Consider the following 18,345-nt stretch of genomic DNA (forward strand, 5'->3'; position numbering starts at 1 on the left):
GCTGCTGCTGCTACTGCTGCTGCTGCTGCTGCTGCTGCTGCTGTATTAATAGGAACGATCGATTATTATTTTACGAAAATATCTGCATAACACAAGCGCTCGTCGTGTTATAATAAAAAAATTTTAACTTTTATTTTAATACGGAAGTAATTTTAATAGCATTGTATACCCGCTTTAAAAATCCTATAAAACTTTTCAGGCAGTCCGTAACTAACGAAAAAAAAAGAAGAAAAAAAAAATAAATAAAAAATCATAAAAAATGTAGAATTAAAATTATATAGACTGGGCAAAAAAAATTTGCTTGGTTTGATATGTTTTGCAACGATCTTTTCACTGTTCATTATTGGAATATAAAATAATGACATTTTCTATTTGGCTTATCATTAGCATAATATAATACAAAATTGATCTACAAATTAATTTATAAAAAAAAAAAAACACAAATGCGTTTGGTAAAGCAGTAAATCTATCGGGTGTTTCATAATGTCATGAATAATACGATGCAGACACAAAAAATAATATGAATTGCCTGAAAATTTAACGTACATTAACAATTTCAATTTCCTTCAATAATGAACAAAGAAGCAAATAAAATAAATGAAAGAAGCAACAGCCGTAGAATGCGAGGGAAATACATGTTGAATCGTTGTTGAATTAATAATTCAGCGGAAAAATGCAAATGAACATAATTCAACTCGGCCATTATTATCCACGCGCACTAATGCACAAACTTTGCTGTAATCTAATATATGGCTGTCGCATGAGAAAACGCTGCGTTTTGCTGAATTTAGTCCTTCTCGTCTTACTTCGTTTTATCCTCTCGTTATGTTCGCACGGTGAAGCGCAGAGCACGCCTCGGTACACGACTAATTATAAAGAGACACACGGTGCGAGATGATTGCGCAATGCGCCGAGGGACAATCGATCGTGTGATACGTTATTGGAAATTGTTGCATCGCATGCAAAAAGTAGAAAGAGAAAAGTTACGGCAAAGAGTGACGAGGCATCGTCATGAGCCGATAAGCCTGCAACAATTATAATCATTTGTAATGTGAATATCGAGCAATTAATTATAATCTTTTGTTTAGATAAGAGTCGTTAGAAGCGCTTACGTTGTCTCTTTAATATAAATATCTGCTACCGATTGATAGGACTTTCATTCGATATTTTATTTTTATAACGTAACCTAGAGATTGATAAATTCCATTGACTGGCTGTCGCTCGATTGCTTTTTTTTTTTTTTTTTTTTTTTTTCAAAAAAATTGAATTATCATTTCTATTTGCCGTTCTTAAGTTTTGCTGCCAAATATATTTACAAATAAATATAATTTGTTCGCGTTAATAGCTAATTATTAACATATTAGCGCGTTTAATAATATTATTTTTATTGTAATTTATGATTTGAGCAATTACAGTTGAACGATAATATTGAGAAATTTAGCTAAACACGATGCACCAACCGATGTTTAAAATATTTATAATTTCTTTTTTACAAATGAATTTCAATTGCAATTAAATAGCCCCGATTGAAATAATTGAATAAAATATATAATAATACCATATTGCAAATGTGCAATGAATTATAAGACGATACCGATCTTACTTAATTACCAACAACAATAACCTTAGCGAAGATTAAACATTAATCCATTCGCTTTGTAATTTATTATAGAAAACAAAAAACGTAATAATTAAAACGTAATTATTAGAAGATTAATTGAAAGTACGTTTTTTAAATTAATCAAAACTTTCATTTACAACGCACACTCAAATAAAAGGTATAATTAACTTTAATTGCATAGTTTTGCATACATTTTTAACATTTTTTTTTTATAATATATTTCATTTATGTTTAATCATTTAGTGTTTGTAAATCAATATATATATATATATATATATATATATATATAGTATAGGCCAAGTAATTACTTAATCTAAATGTGCGTGAGATATTTGAATTTTGTTCTATAGTTTCTTTTTTACTTTTTTTTTTAATCAATTGATTGGTCCAAATTTAATATTCGTAAAATAAATTTTTCTACTTCTTATCCCTTCAAATTTATAAAAATTGATAAAAATCTTACAAGTGCAGATGTTCTACCATTATCTTATGAAATTTTAATAATTAATATATTAATTAAGCAAAACATAAAGCAAAATATTTTCTAAATTCAAGACATTAAAAAAGAAAGGGTAATTTTACTTTATTTAATATTACATAAATAACATTTAATTTATTTGTTTGTTTGGGCGTTCGTGCGTGCGTGCGTGCGTGTGTGCGTGCGTGCGTGCGTACGTACGTGCGTGCGCACACCCATCATACTTTTTATATACGAATCGTAGAGCTAAATGAGTAATATAATTATTTAATAACCAATCGGAAAGATTGATTAGATTGAAAAATAAAAAAAAAATCACATTAAGATTAAAAATATAGATAATCTATTGATACATGATATTTAAATATAAAATAATTAAAAATTAATAACTCCTTGCACTATTATCTCTTCGGTTATCTTTCCAATGCGTTTCACACAAATACCTGGAAGTGATGCATAAGAGATCATTGACCTACAAGTTAGGTGAAAACAAACTCGCTAAAAATTAGATTGGCGATGGAATAAATCGTATTATCGAATACAACAATTTTTATTTTCGTTCAAAAGTCATTATAACTTTTCTTTCCTGATTAATAATGCTTTTAAGATAAGTTGATTAATTTTTTCTTTTCTTCAAAAGTACGCGTGCATAATACAAGAAGAGTATGATTTCATATTTTTTGTTATTTCTTTTATAGAGATTCGTTATTTTCTAATGTTTCTTCTAAAGATCCCTTGTGGAGATGACATAATTGACTTTTGTAATTTATGTCAAATAAACTTTTATTACACATAAAATTTTCATTATAAAATACGTGTAAGCAAGTATTGGCCATAAATTAGGTGAAATAAATAAAGTTTTTAAGATAGTGGGCTTTTTTTTTTTTTTTTTTTTTGTTTTTATCGTTTCGTAGCTCGTCTCTTTTTACATAAATTTATTGTAATCGAAAAAGTTTAAACTAAAAATGTTTCATTTATAGGTAGTTGTCGTTTTCAAAAATTGATTTTTTTATTTAGAGTCAAGCTATGCATATATTATAACGACACGAGGATCGTAATAGAACGTAATTATTCAAACTACGTATTATAAATATTGTTAACATACGGAATTTGGGATTATTTAAACATTCGCATTCTAAGTCATGATTATTTAATGCTATGAACGTAAAAAGCAGGGTGGGTAGTACAAGATAAATTATTATTTATTGTTACAAGACAAAAGCTGAACATTGACAATGTCATTGATAATATCAGACAAGATAATAATAATTAATGATAAATTTTTTAATACTTTACATAATGGATAATATAATTTTGATAATTATGTCCTAATTACGATCATGCGTTTTCAGTATTAATGCTAGAGCTTTTGCAGCGGTAAACGGAAATTTATTATTATAAAATATCGAAAAGTGCTATTATCCATACAATCTCAAACCAATTAAAACAAAATCAACATTAATTAGCATTTAATGGTTTCGTCCTTTCCCCTCTCGACCCTCTCCCATCCTCGTTTACTTCCAATTCCCATTCCAACGAGCATTCCTTAATAACATCCTAGCTATTCTAATATTTTTTGAAAAAAACGGCTTCTTTAAAAAGAGCAAAAATTCGTGTACGCGTGTCCCTAGTGGATTAAATAAAAGGAAATTTCCCTCTCGCACGTAGCCCTACCATAGAAAAAGAATCTAAATAAAAAGAAAGATAGACTGTCGAGGAATGAAAGAAGAGAAGTGTAGTAGTGAGAGAGAGAGAGAGAGGCAAAACGATATATCGAAGCACTGTGCAGCATAAAATTCCCTCCGAATAGCACGCACGCGCGCACGCACACACATATTCTTACTCGTGAATGCACACATGAGCAACGCGTACAACACAAACACGCAGAGAGTGAGTGAGTGAGTGAGTGAGCGAGTGGGAAAGAGAGAAGTAGGAAAAGGGATCAGTGTAAAGGCTAGGAGCGTCTCGATATGATTAAACAACCTCTGCTGCCTACAACGGTACAAATTTCATATCAAATTTTGTCTAACGTGGTGTATGCACAATCTTAAAAAAGTAAACAAATAATAAAAACTGGCATACGCACGTACGTGCATGCGCGCATATATAATATATACATGCAGAAGAAGGGAGTCGCGCGTTACATAACCTTGAAGACGGTCTTTTGCGCGCGCCTTGAACTAAACCCGCTTTTTTCCCTTCTATACGTAATATGTATAATGTATAGTGGTCGACTCGCAGCGAGAGCGTTGAGTCTCCGTTGGCTATATTGATTTGCATGGATAATTCCGAGGTCTGTGTCTCTCCTCGATATACTTGTAGCTTAATTATATAAGGAATCCGCGTGCCATTGGCTAGAGCAGCAGTGGCAACACCAATTTTTTTCTCAAACTGGGAAACACCACATGTGCACCAGCTTCTTAATTCCCCGAGCATAAACATAATATACGCACGCGTGTTTATCGCGCAGAGTTTGTTGTTCGCTGCTCGTTGCCAAGTTTTGCGTTGATGTTCGTGCGTGCGTAGGTGTTGCGTGTGAAATTGAAGCATCGTATTTTGCTCGTATTAAACGAGTTGTAAAACGTCTATTCAGTGTTGAATTTCCTCGTTCAAGCGCCTTTCTTGAAATTACTTCGGTCTTTAGCGCAACAAGTAAATGTTTTTTTTTTCTCTTCTTTCTTTCTTTTCTCCCCTCCCGTCCTCATGCCGCCCAACCTCACCTCACCCCACCCCACCCGCCCCGGCCGCACCAACAAAATTTCGAACAATATAAATTTAACGCCATACGCTGTGTGGGTCGATCATAAATTTTTATAATTACGAGTTTCAAAAATTTCGACAACCTGTCTGCTTACCATTATAATTACGAGCATTAAAATATCTTAAAAGCATAAAATTAACCTCCTTAAAGTTTTTAAAACATTTCTATGGATGCTTATTACCATTGAATTTTGTTTATTAAAATTAAGTTACAGTATGCAATGTATATTATTGACTTTGTTGTTTAAGCATTATTTGCAACCAAGGATATACAAATAATTTTAATAACACTATGGATTATCTAGTTGCTTTAAAATAGTTGATAAATAAATTTTATCAATTTCTCTTAATACCTCGGTTTTATTTTAAAATATGTTTGTAAGCTGTCTATAATATTTTTAAAAAAACATAGTATCATTTTATTAATGCTTTTAATTATATAGATAGATTATTTGTTTGTTTTGTTTTTACATTATTATTATTATTATTATTATTTTTTTTTTGTTTTTTTTATATAATAGGTATTCTTTTTATTTGACTCGTACAATGTTAAAAGACAAATTTGACTATCAAAGTAGTATTGAATCAAATTGTGTATTGAAATGTATTATTTTTCTTTGGGTGTAGGAACAGCATAGCTTAGAACTGGAGCGACTTGCCAAAGAGAATGAAGCTCTGCGTAGTAGACTACGTGATGTCGTTCATTCACCACTCTCGGATTCAGAAAAGCAACAGCTTCTAGATGCATCACGACTGCACAATTCGGCACCAGCTTCTATTGCAGTATTGCAAGAAGATAGCTGTGCTGAATCTGGTAACATGACACAAGAAAATGCCAGGAGCACTACACCTGAGTGGGATAAACGATCTTCTAGTTCAGAAGTATCCGTTGCCTGTCTACAGGACAGAATCTTACAAATGGAGGAAACACATTACTCAACTAATGAGGAACTTCAGGCCACCTTACAAGAACTTAGCGATCTACAGGTAATTATATACGATATTTTTCAGCTAGCATATTATATGACTTATATTTTCTTTTTAGTACTCTTATGTTTTTGTCGAGCTGGCAAATTAAATATTTATAAAATGCTTAATTTTTTAATAGAAAGTTAATGAAAATTTTCACGTAATTTCATAAATACAGATAAAATTCTTCTTTTTGGTTTTTTTTTTTTCTACTTTCTTATTATTATTTTTGTTGTTGTTGTTGTTGTATATAGGTTCAGTTAATAGAACTTCAAGCAGATAATGAAAGGCTTGCAGAAGAGAAAGGTGTACTGCTAGAATCTCTTTGCAGGCAAACAGAAAAATTAGAAGATTCTAGATCAAAAGTTGATACATTACAGGGGCTACTTTTAAGAGATGAGCAGCCTCAAGAGTCATCAAAAGGCTATAATACGGAAAGAGAACAGAAACTTGTAGATTTATTAAAGGTATTTAACAATACTTTTACAAATTTATATACTTAATTCATATTAAAAAAGCTTTGTAATTTATAAGTACTAGTAAAATATTTCAACGTTTAAAGATTGTTAGTTAATTTTTGAATTATCATAATACAATATAGATGTATTTATTAAAATAGGATAAGCTTGTTTGTGTTGTTAGTCACAATCCCTGTATTTATTGATATAATTGAAAAATTCTTATAAAATTATGTGTAGTTTTATCAAGCCTACTTATTCATGTTTCAACTGTTTATCTCTTTTATTATAAGAGAAGAATTGTTGAAACATTTCATTATTAAAACATATGCTTATCAATTTTTATATTATATATATATATATATATTTTTCTTTAACTATTTATATACAGAGAACTTTACAAGTATAATATCGCATATTGTAAAATTTTAATAAAAACTATAGCAAAATTTGCAATATAAAAATAATGAATAATATAAAATATTCATTATTGATTGATTCAATCATCTTATATGAAAATCAATGTATTGTATGTAATTGTATTAATTATAATCTCTCTAATTCTTGATGTAACCTCTTATGGACAAAATGATTGAAAACGTATCATTCGCATTGGCTTGATTTTGTTTTTCAAAATGCTAATTAAATACAAAAACATATATATTTCATTATTAAAGATAAATTTTGTATAAAATGCATCGATAACTCGTCTTCTGATCATACACATTAAATAGCAGTGGAAATGATATTAGTAATATTCTGCATTACTCTCGAGCAATTAACAAGTAAATATACAACTTAAATACATCGTTTGCTCTAATCCACTCTTTATATATATTCTACGTATGGATATTTTATATTAAACGTATCGTTTTATTATGTATCAAGGAGTTAAAAGTATTTAGTGAAAATATGTTTCAAAGCTTCGCTAAGGGATTTAAAGATTATAATTCTATTATTAAATAGCTGGATCAGCAAATGAATTTACTAGAGTCTCGCAAGTCCCTATCTTTCAATCGATCATCTAATGCAAGTGCAAATTTTAATTGAAAAATACCCGTAGTCGATGAACCTCCGAAATTCCATCTCCTACGTTGTCCAGTATAACGTCACACTTGCTCATTATCTCCTTGATTTAACGTTTATAGAGTGCTCAAGAGGAGCGCGAGAGTCTACTACAGAAGCAAGAGGAGCTGAGCACGGAGCTGAATTCGCTTCGGGCGAGCGCTAACGCGAGCACGACGGAGATCGAGCGGCTGACGAAGCGCGTCCAGGTGCTTGAGTCGACCATCGACGCGACGAGCGTCGAACGTAAGCTCCTTGACCTCGAACTTACCGAGTCCAAGCAGGAGGGCGCCAATCGCAGCATCGAAATAAGCAGGCTCGCGACCCTCCTCGACAACGCCCGCGCGAAAATCGAGGAACTCGAGCAGTCGAGGCAGCTGGAGAATAAGAGCGAGGCCGACGAGATGCTGGATGCGGCAAGACGCGAGAAAGACACTCTCGAGACCCAGGCGGCCGCCCTCCAAGAGCAATTAGCGAGGTCGCATTGCGAGCACGATCGGCTCAGGAATCAGTACATCCAGCTCCAGGAGGAATTTAAGGTTTGTGCGTTTTTCCTCGTGAAAATGGGAGTATTTTGCTGCGTGGCTGAGCATTAAAACACGTTTATTAATCGCGTAACTTCAATTCGATCGTTTCAACAAGTCGTTTAAGAAAAAAAAAATAATAATAATAAAAATAAAAATAAATAAACAATCTTAAGGGTTGAATTATTTTATATATACCGTGAATTAAGGTTTTAAATTGGGCCCAAATTATATATTCTTACAATTAAATATTCCAAGTTTAATGTCCATCTCGGCTATTTATTATTGATTACTTTATTTGGCAGATACAATCTCGATGTGTTTCTTTTTTCATTTTCTTCTTAAATGATTTTTCATACCGACCAAATTTACGATTAATTTCAAACAACAAATACCATTATTTTACAATTTATATTCGTAAATTTGATCGTAAATATTAAGAATACTCGACAATCCCCGAAGGCACCTACGCTAAATGTATAATACTTAATGATTTCTTTTCATAAAAATATTTACGACCTCTTTTGTTATTTATAGAAACTTCGGATCATTGCCCATGATAAACGAATCGTTTGCATTGAATTTAATTTTGTGATTTTAACTTGATACATAAGTACCTGCATGGGCAGTGAGCATTTAATGTGGCTATTAAATAAATGTACTTTATAAATAAATATAATCAATAACTATTCCTCTTTTAATTGCTCGAATTGAGGTTCATTTTATAGGATTAAAATTAGGATTTAATGAATAATGAAATTGTTCATATGGAAATTCACAAGTTGTGAAAATTGTCGAAATATAACTCTTCGTATAATAAATATTTGACTTATCGTTATAATTTTAATCGACGTAGCATTATATATAATACATACTTAATACCACGACTAAATTGGTAGTTGTTTTCCTCGAAATCGTTAATTGCTTTGCGCATCAAAAAAACCAAATGCTGATTTCGTTAAATTACTTGAAAAACTTTCGCGGCCATTATAAGCCAACTATTGGTTAGCGAAAAAACGAAACTAAAGTCGATTTATTTAACATTATCACTTTAAAATAAATAGACAATTATTGTTATGATTGTCTTAGAAGTTTTATATTATTGACAACAAATTGAAATGTTTTTTTGTCCGCGTCGAATTTTATATTGATTACTAATATTGAAGATAAGTAATGTTTAATCATGTTTTATTTATTCTTGATGATTGCTTTCAAAATAATCGATTAAATTGCTTGTGATAATACAAAATTGAAAGCTATTGAATATGTAAATGATTAAATTTTGTTTATAATTTTTTAAATGTTTGTTTATACTTTATGTAAAACCTTTCAATGTCGTACAATCGAAATGTGCTAATACAAAAAAAAAAAAAAAAAAATCAGTCTAATAACTTTTGACAACTCTATTTGTATTAAATAAGCAAATTTCTATCATTTAACTGTAAATATTGCGACAAAATTAGCATAAATATTGTGATATGAAGAATAAAATTAATTTGTAGATAATTATGAGATTACAATAATATAACGATTGAAAAGTCACTTTTGCAAAATTGCATTATTTTATAAACAAATACGTATCCGTTATCAGTCACATGAAAAATGGCATATAAAGAAATATTTAATTAAACGAACATTTCTGTTTTAAAAATCACTTATTTTCCGTAATTATTCCTAGCTATTTTTAATGTTTGTATTTAATTTTCTGATATTTAAAATTTTGTTTAACGTATTATGTACAATGTCTTAAACTCGGTCCAATGATTAGTTTTTGTTTCTTCTAATAAATTATACTTAGTGTTTACTCGCTTACCGAGAAAGAGAGAGAGAGAGAGAGAGAGAGAGAGAGAGAGAGAGAGAGAGAAAGAGAAAGAGAAAGTTTTGCGCTTATAATGCATTGGGTAAGGGTATATTTTTACAAGATTTATTCATTTGTTTTTTATGTGCATTTATATGTAAGTAAACACAAGTTTTGACAATTATTACAGGATTTGTCGAGCTCTATTCTATATTTAAAAAATATATTTTTTCATCGTTGATTTCATTTTCTTTTACGATAGCTAAAATCACTTGCATCTTCCGCGATGCATCCAGCATTCGCTTATCGCCTACTTTCAATACTCTCACTAACTGACAAAAGCCTCATTCTCCCTTAAATATTTTTATTTCTCCCTATGCAATTAACATTGGTCTCGTTCTCTGGTGTAGGTCGCACGCAATAACGCCAAATCGGCGATCGATGACCTGGAATACCGTCTGGTCCAGCTGAAGGAGGAACGCGCAACGATGAACGCGGAATTACAGTTGGTGCGAGACTCCCTCGCGGAGCTCCAGTCCCAGTGTCAGCGCCACCTCGAGGACAAGCGCGAGATGAAGGCGGTACTGAGCGAGTTGCAGCGACGGGAGCGCGAGGCCCAAGGTCGCCAGTGTGAGGTGGAGTGTGCACTCGCCGAAGAGCGGAAGCTCAGGCAAGAGGAAGCGGTCGAGTGGCAGCAATTCCAGACGGATCTCCTGATGACGGTACGCGTGGCCAACGACTTCAAAACCGAAGCTCAGAGCGAGCTCGAGAGGGTCGTAATGGAGAACAAGGCCCAACGCGACAAGCTCAGGGCACTCGAGGCGCAGCTGGATAAGCTCAGCAATACCAGTGAGTCTACCATTGCTCCCGATCACACCGTAGGCCTATTGCCGTCTGCGCCCCTCGTGGAATATCACTGGGGGATTACTTTATGCTCGAGCCGAGAGGAGCTCGTCGCCCTCTTACATCCGGTTCTATGTTTTGTTATGTCGCAGTCATTAATCGAGTAACCACAAGATTAAAACTACCGAGAGTACTTTGGCTGACTACACGAATAGTTAGTCAGGCGAGACGAGTATGATGCAAACGATTATTTTTTTTATATTTTCGCACATTTTATAATGTTTATGGATCTCATTATTACTTGAGGTCTTTTGATCTCTATTTTATCATAACGATCAGTGGGATAATAGGAAATGCTTATTTCAAGAAACTTCTACCTCTACTATAAATATAAAGTTTAATGATTAATAATAATGCGCATCTTGTAAATAAAATTCAATTCCGCTCAAACGTTTGCTAATCTCACTAATACACGTAGCGCACCAGCTTAACGGATTTTATTTTATTTCATTTATGTGCATTTTAAAATTATTTAAGTGAGTTTTATGAAAATGCCGTGATAGTAAGAATATACTATTGTGATGATGTATAATTTGGAAATATTGATATATTGAAGTCTTGCGAAAATACCAAAATGGTCGATCATTTTAATGAAGTAAATTTTATTTCAATAATTGCGTTATGATTTATAGACAAAATTGATGTCAAATTGATGTCAAAATGTTTGACAAAAACGATCAACTTTCATTTTCCATTTATAATTTATAATTTATAATTAATTATATTTTCATTATTAAAATGAGAATCTTGTGTTATTCATAAAGTAATCCTTCGATATTCTGGTGAGTAATCTTATGCTGCAAATTAATAATTTCTATGTTATTAAAATTGATTATCATGTCGCATGGCAAACAATTTTTTTCACTATTTTAATTTTAATTGCACATCAGGCAGCGACGTTCAAAAGCCAAGGAGCACAATTTTAAAGCGTGGACGTACGATTATTAGGAAACGTTTTGAATCAAAGAAAATCATAGTGAAATGTGACCTATCAAGGACAAACAGTATTTTAAAAAATCATATACCGAGGACAAAGGGTATTTTGAAAAATCAAATTAAAACAGAACAAGGAAACAGTGTCTGGTTTGATTTGAGTGACACTGTAGATTTTAATTCACCAAATATTTCCAAAGATATTCAGCTAAAACTCACCGCTGATGAAGACAAGCATACGCATAATTTGCCTCTCAACAATGCCGTCGAAAAAGAATATGTAAAAGTATCTCTTAATTCTTCGGGAGAAAAATATGCACCAAATATTGTTGACTCGACTCTTAAGCTTCATAATGGGCATAATGTGCATAATTCAATTAATATAACCAGTCATGATTCGAATGACTATGCTGATAGTGAAGCTGTGCGTAAACTGGCACACTCAACTACCCATCCAACCAAAGAAAAGTTTATACCAAAGATCATTGACTTGACTCCCAAGCTTCATACGGACGAAACTCATGAATCAAACAATCCTACCTGTCAAAATACGTGTAAATTAGTAGCATCTAACCTCCTAGACAGCTCTAGTGCTACAATTACAAATCCATCAAATAGTTTATTAGAGAAGATTACGGGCATTCAGGATGCTAGCAGTAACGTTTACAGCATCAACGTATCCAATAGCCGATTTTTCGTGCCAAATAATTATGTTCTTACAAGCTACAAAAATTCAATGAATGATCTAAGCTTCAAAGTGGATCCTGAAATAACAAAAGCTCTGCGTAAAAGTTTGGATGAAAAGTTCAAACATACAACGGATATTATCGAATGTCCCTCATTAGCCAATAACAATTTGACGACTACTTCATCTACAAAGCAATCTAATAACGTAGATGGTTTTGTACCAAAAGTAGAGTCAAAAACCTGTATCCAAATGCCTCCACCAAAGCCCAATTCAAAAGATTTAATTATCGAAGATAAAGAATTAAATTTAGTGCAATTACGAAAGCCTCTGTTAAGTGACTGTATTACAAAGGAAATACTTATAAAAAATAAAGTACCTAATGATGCGTATAATGAGGTTGAATTAAGGAAACCTTTAACAAACGATTTACTTACGAAAGAAATAACTTTAGATAAAATTAAAAGACCCTTAACGGCATCTTTGCAGTTGTCAAGATCAAATTTTCTCAGAAATTCCATACATGAAATACAACCTCCAAATTTATCGTTAAAGAGGTATTAAAAGATTCTTATTAATGATTTTCTTTAATTTTATTTCAAAATATTTATGCTGTTTTATCGAGTCTTGAAAAAATATTGTCTACGTATCTAAAAAGAACCTCGAATATGAAATTGAAGATAATGATTTTCCATTTTTAGAAACGTTTGCATGCAATTTTACATTTCGAACATTATAAAATACGAATACAAAATTATACTTAAATTTTATCTGCCATATCTCGCATAATATTTTTCATACAATATTTCTTCAAGCAATTTGTATTAAATTTTGTGGTAGTTTATTGTAAAAATTGCATAACAATATAAATATACCAAATTGCCAAATTATTAAGAAGCATAAATATTTTTAAATAAAAATCGAAAATCAAAATCATTTTAAAAAAATCAGTAGGCAGTTATTCTCGCGGAATTCTTTGGAACTCGCCCCGAATGCATCGTCCAGATTTCCTTCAGCGCAAAAATTGGTTTCAACGATACGTCAAAAATTCGAGGATTTGCCGTCGTTGAGGCTCAAAGATGAAAATACCTTCTCGAGGCAAAACGATCATAAGATGTCGACTGCACGTCGACGTTATGCCGGGAATTTCGAGGATGTCGTCAGTACAAAACCCAAACCATTGCCACGACGTTTGATCGGTAGTAAGTCGCTAAAAGAATCCAAAGTAGACAAAAATGCATAAAATTAGCGTGGAAAATCAAAGTGGAATACGTAACCCATGAGTGTTCGCGCTACAAAGATCCTGAAAATTGGGCTTTTTGTGTGTTATTATTATTATTATTATTATTATATATATATTTTTTTTTTCTTCTTCTTTTTTTTTTATTACATTTTTTTTTTTCATGTTTTTTTTTTTTTGTTGTTATTAGACCATTAGTGAAGTGGCATACCAAAGTGGTCTGATATATCTACGTAACTTGTGTGTGCGAGCCCTGCTGTTATATCTTTAGAGTTTCATTATTAATCTAAATAATCAGTGTGAGATCTTACAATGAATTATCCCTATCGACCCTCCATGCTGCGAATCAACTTACGTCGCTTATTCTTATGTATAAAATAAGGGAGATATTTCGCAAATTTGTTGATATTGCTTTATGTGTTTTGATTTAGTATGTCAATGTGCTGTCATTCGCAGTTGGGGGCTAATTGGTTACATAATATCTTCCGGTTTAATACTCATTTCAGTCTATCGTTGCGAATTGTTTATAAAATTTGTGACAAACCTTTTGAAAGTACATTTTATATTATTTTTATAAGGCATCGTATGGGTATTTAATTGAATTAGAATTTTTAAATACCCTGTGGATGGAAATTAAATTGTAACATATTGGATTGTAAAAAAAAATAATAATAACAATAATAATTTCGGAAGGATTAATACATTTTTAAGTTTTAAAGTAATGGGATAATTATTATAATTAAGATAAATGTTAATAAAGAAATATCTCGAATCTCAGTAATATGACAAAATGAATTTTTCTAACGCCCACGTTTGCTTTATGATTTCATCGTTTCTATTGATCCTTCGTAATTATATATTAAATTACACGAAAGTAACAACAATTTTATAAGAATATAACCAAAAACGGCTTTATTTGTACTTGACCATTAATCATGTTTTATAAAGATTTTTGAGGTCATTTTGTTTTTGTCTTTAAATTAATACAAAATATTTTTGCTTTTTGCTTCGCATTTCTTTCTTTTTTTTTTTTTTTTTTTTTTTTTTTTTTTTTTTTTTTTTTTTTTTTTTTTTTTTTTTTTTTTTTAAAACATACAATTATTTTTTTTTTTTTTTTTTTTTATGAACAAATGGAATTAAAAATTCAACTGTATTTAATGTAAATATCTCATTTTCCAGATACCCAGAAAAGCATACCGCCAACGACGAGGATAGCGACAACTCCAACTGAAACGCAACAGTCCGTTATAACAAGTGTACAGAACGAAATGGCAGCTCGACGTAAAGCAAATATTACCAGACAAGATTCAAGACTTTCGGTTAAGTGTCTCATCGAGAGCATTGAAAATGCTACAAAACAGGCAAAAGCTGGTTAGTTTTATTTTTCATTCAAATTACAATGAAATAAAAGCTTGATAAATATATATAAAACTTGACGTCTGAATTGAAAGTAAAGTTTTTTTAAAAATGAATCTTTTCACGAGTTATATCACATCAATGCTTAATAAATCCTCGTCTGTGTAATAATAATAATAATAATTATTATTATTGTTGTTGTTGTTGTCGTAGTTGTTGTTATTCTTCTTATTACTTTAGGTCCCGGAAGTCGTAGTAGTTCAACATCGTCCCTCAATTCAGTTGGCACCAATGATGTAATATCTTTGAAGGCTCCCCTCAGAGATCAACAAATAAATAATCTTATATGTACAACAAATTCTACAAATAATAACAACAAGACCCAATCGAGTAACGCCAAGAAAACATTTTCAGGTAAGAATCTTGTAATAATATTTTTTATCGAAATACAGCTCCGAAATATTTTTCTTGTATTTCAAATCTTCAATGATTTAACAGATATAATTGCTATTTACCTAATGTAAGACTTACAACGAATAAGTCATTCTTCTTTAATTGTAAATAAATCAGGACGATCGACATAACTTTTACTATGTTTTAGCATACTCCTAACGAAATTGTAAACCCTTAGTGTCTCTTATTTCTCGTCTTAACTTTCAATATTCTGTAATATTTCATAAAAATATCTTTTCATTAAAATTTACTTCCTAAAGTTTCTTCAACCGTAACTGTAAATAAGTAATAAGTGATTGTGCAACAAGATACATAATCAAGCTTTTCCTTGACCAGCTTAAGGGTACTACTTTATAAATGTTTATTATACATATTATTTCAATGCGCAGTACACACAATTGCCTTACTGACCGTTGCTGCTTTTCAATGCGTGATTGAGCGAATAAAACGACGTAGTTACTCGCGCGCGATTACCTTCGCACCATCTCACCATGTCATTGCAACTCATTCCCAAGGGTTTTATGAATAAATTAACGATTATACGTTATTGCTTACTATACAGAGACGAAAAACGCAGTGCCTGGCGTTCTGACGTCGGGTCAGCTCCTGGACACGGCGGCCCTCAACGCAAAGGCAATGGACTTCGTAAGGCGCAACAGCGTGACGGATCTCTCGGAGCGCAAGGATCCGCTCTGCGGCCTCGTGAAGAACGGAGGATCGCGGCGCAATGCGCTCCTCAAGTGGTGTCAGAACAAGACCGTCGGCTACCGGAACATCGACATCACCAACTTCAGCAGCTCGTGGAACGACGGGCTTGCCCTATGCGCCATACTCCACACCTACCTTCCCGACAAAATACCTTACGACTCCCTCACGCCCACGGAAAAGAAGAGAAACTTCTCGCTGGCCTTCTCCGCTGCTGAAAGCGTTGGAATACCGACGACCTTGGTACATGCACAAAGTCTTTAATTACAAGTAGCTTAAAGCCGATAGTAGCTTGAGATTACTTTTTAAATTGCCTGCTAAGCACCTTCGTGCTTCGGCTGTGAGTAAACCCGACAAAACGATGAATATTTCTTGGACGAATTTCAGCTTCCTATCGGGAATCGGGCTTTGTAATTATGTAGATAGCGTTTGTGTGTTTTGTGTGTGTGTGTGTGTGTGTGTGTGTGTGTGTGTGAGTGTGATCACTCACTTTTTTCACAATATTTTCGGATCCAGCAATAAATTAGCTCAAGTCCGCTTTCCTTAACAACGATAATATAACATTAAAACGAACTATTCTCATAGATATGGGATAGTCAAGTTCACCTTTGATCATTAAAGCGCAAAATAACGATAGCCATAATAATTAGTATTTAAGACTAAAAGTGTTGTATTCGCTTGTAAGTGAATATGTCGATCAGTCGCTAAACTAATTTTTCGTTCACAGAATATTGGCGATATGTGTCAACTCGAGCGACCTGATTGGCAGCAGGTCATGACATACGTCACTAGTATCTACAAGCATTTTGAAACCTGACCTGAGCCCACAAAATGGAGAAGTGAAAATTAATTTTGTTTACGTAGCTTGATACTGTTATATCATCGTTACTTTACTTCCCTTTCTTTTATTATCTGACGAACGTGACAATGAGGAAAAGCAACGTCATCTAGTCAACTACTTTACCAGGGGGAAATAATCTTAACCCTGTGTAAAAAGCACAGAGCAGCTTCCTCGACCTTGTCCTTGAAAAAGAAAGTAGCAATCGTAACGATCGTTTCCGTTAAGTAAAGTTGACGCAGGACTCGCTTTAATAAATAAATAATAAATTAAAAAAAAAAATATATTTATATAAATATATACGTATACGTATATGTATATGTATACGCGCACGTGTATGTATATGTATATGCATATGTGTATGTGTATGTGTATGTATATCTTCGTCCGACGGAAAAATCTTGGAAGCCCTTTATTTTTTATAATATTTTGCATTGTCAGATAAACTTCATTAGGCGCTCGTGAAAATGCGAATGTGAATTCAGGGCGTGACGACGTATGATTCCTTCTATTAACATTATGAGACTGAAAAATATTCATACAATATATGTTTTTATATATATATAAATGTTGTGAAGATAAAAGAATTAACTGTAAAATGTTTGACCGATTATATAAATGTAGTTAAGAGATTAAGCATAGTTTACGAGGCATCGTATAACGACGTGCAACTATTTAACCGAGCCATATGCAACGACGGATAACTCGATTATCATTATTATGAAGGTAATGATGACGCATGTTGCAAGTCCCCAGCTGCAGCGGGTACTGCTTAACGAGTAAAATAGTTGTTAAGGGGCTGTCAATCAAGATTTTTCATCGGGAGTATATGAATATCTGATCAGGTACGAGCCAGCTTTGACAAAAAGTCCTACAACGACAAGGAATAGAGTAACAGCAGCAGTCTTCTATCCTTGACTTTACATTTTTGTAAATTCATTATTTAAAAAAAATTCAAAGGAGAGATTTTGAGAATTTATTTAGGGGTCGGGAGGGGGGGGGTTGGTGGGTGTCCGTGGAGACTCGATAATAATGTTTCGTTGACGTGGTTGATTGAGTGTCTGAAAAATATATAATCTGCGAATGATAAATTCCATGCCAGGGCCGTCGTATGTAAAGGACCGCTGTTCCGTTACAATATATTACATATAAAACGCTGTTTTCTTTCTTTCTTTCATTCTTTTTTTTTTTTTTTTTTTTTTTTTTTTTTTTTTTTTTTTTTTATATGATTGTCGAAGCTAGAATTAACCGTTAAACGATGAATTGATATGATGGTGAGTCGTAAGTTGTGTTGCATGTTTCTCAACATACCATAAGTATTTTCTTGTATTATTAATATTTTGTCTCTTGAAATGTTATTATTTCTTCATTAAGCTACAGACACATGCTATATTTGTACAGGAGAAAAAGGAGAATGCGTGTACAGAGGGAAAGTGAAAGAATGTGTTGGAAGTGCATGTAATTGTAAGAAATCCTAATTTATTGTATCGATCGTGCAGAATGTTCCATTATGGAAAAAGTAACGGCTTAAGCTAAATTCTCTGTGATATAGCAATGAT

General features: G+C 32.4%; 1 protein-coding gene across 4 annotated transcripts; it reads left to right on the top strand.

Annotated features, from left to right (window-relative positions):
* The first annotated feature begins 4,016 nt into the window (after positions 1 to 4,016).
* LOC105365300 (cytospin-A) lies at positions 4,017 to 17,030 on the top strand. 4 transcript variants are annotated; one of them, XM_011503415.1, is made up of 11 exons: positions 4,017 to 4,099; positions 5,487 to 5,846; positions 6,083 to 6,295; positions 7,435 to 7,890; positions 10,084 to 10,522; positions 11,467 to 12,751; positions 13,146 to 13,396; positions 14,614 to 14,805; positions 15,031 to 15,204; positions 15,806 to 16,191; positions 16,676 to 17,030. In XM_011503415.1, the coding sequence occupies exons 1-11, from the start codon at positions 4,070 to 4,072 to the stop codon at positions 16,763 to 16,765; spliced, it is 3,876 nt and encodes a 1,291-aa protein (XP_011501717.1). In that variant the 5' UTR covers positions 4,017 to 4,069; the 3' UTR covers positions 16,766 to 17,030. The 4 variants fall into 4 exon arrangements, with proteins under 4 accessions (XP_011501717.1, XP_011501718.1, XP_011501721.1 ...); XM_011503416.1 differs by having other exon boundaries at positions 13,149 to 13,396; XM_011503417.1 differs by lacking the exon at positions 4,017 to 4,099 and adding an exon at positions 4,345 to 4,392.
* The last annotated feature ends 1,315 nt before the right edge of the window (positions 17,031 to 18,345 follow it).

Source organism: Ceratosolen solmsi, unplaced genomic scaffold (assembly GCF_000503995.2).
Source record: "Ceratosolen solmsi marchali unplaced genomic scaffold, CerSol_1.0 scaffold33, whole genome shotgun sequence".
Classification (NCBI taxonomy): Eukaryota; Metazoa; Arthropoda; class Insecta; order Hymenoptera; family Agaonidae; genus Ceratosolen; species Ceratosolen solmsi.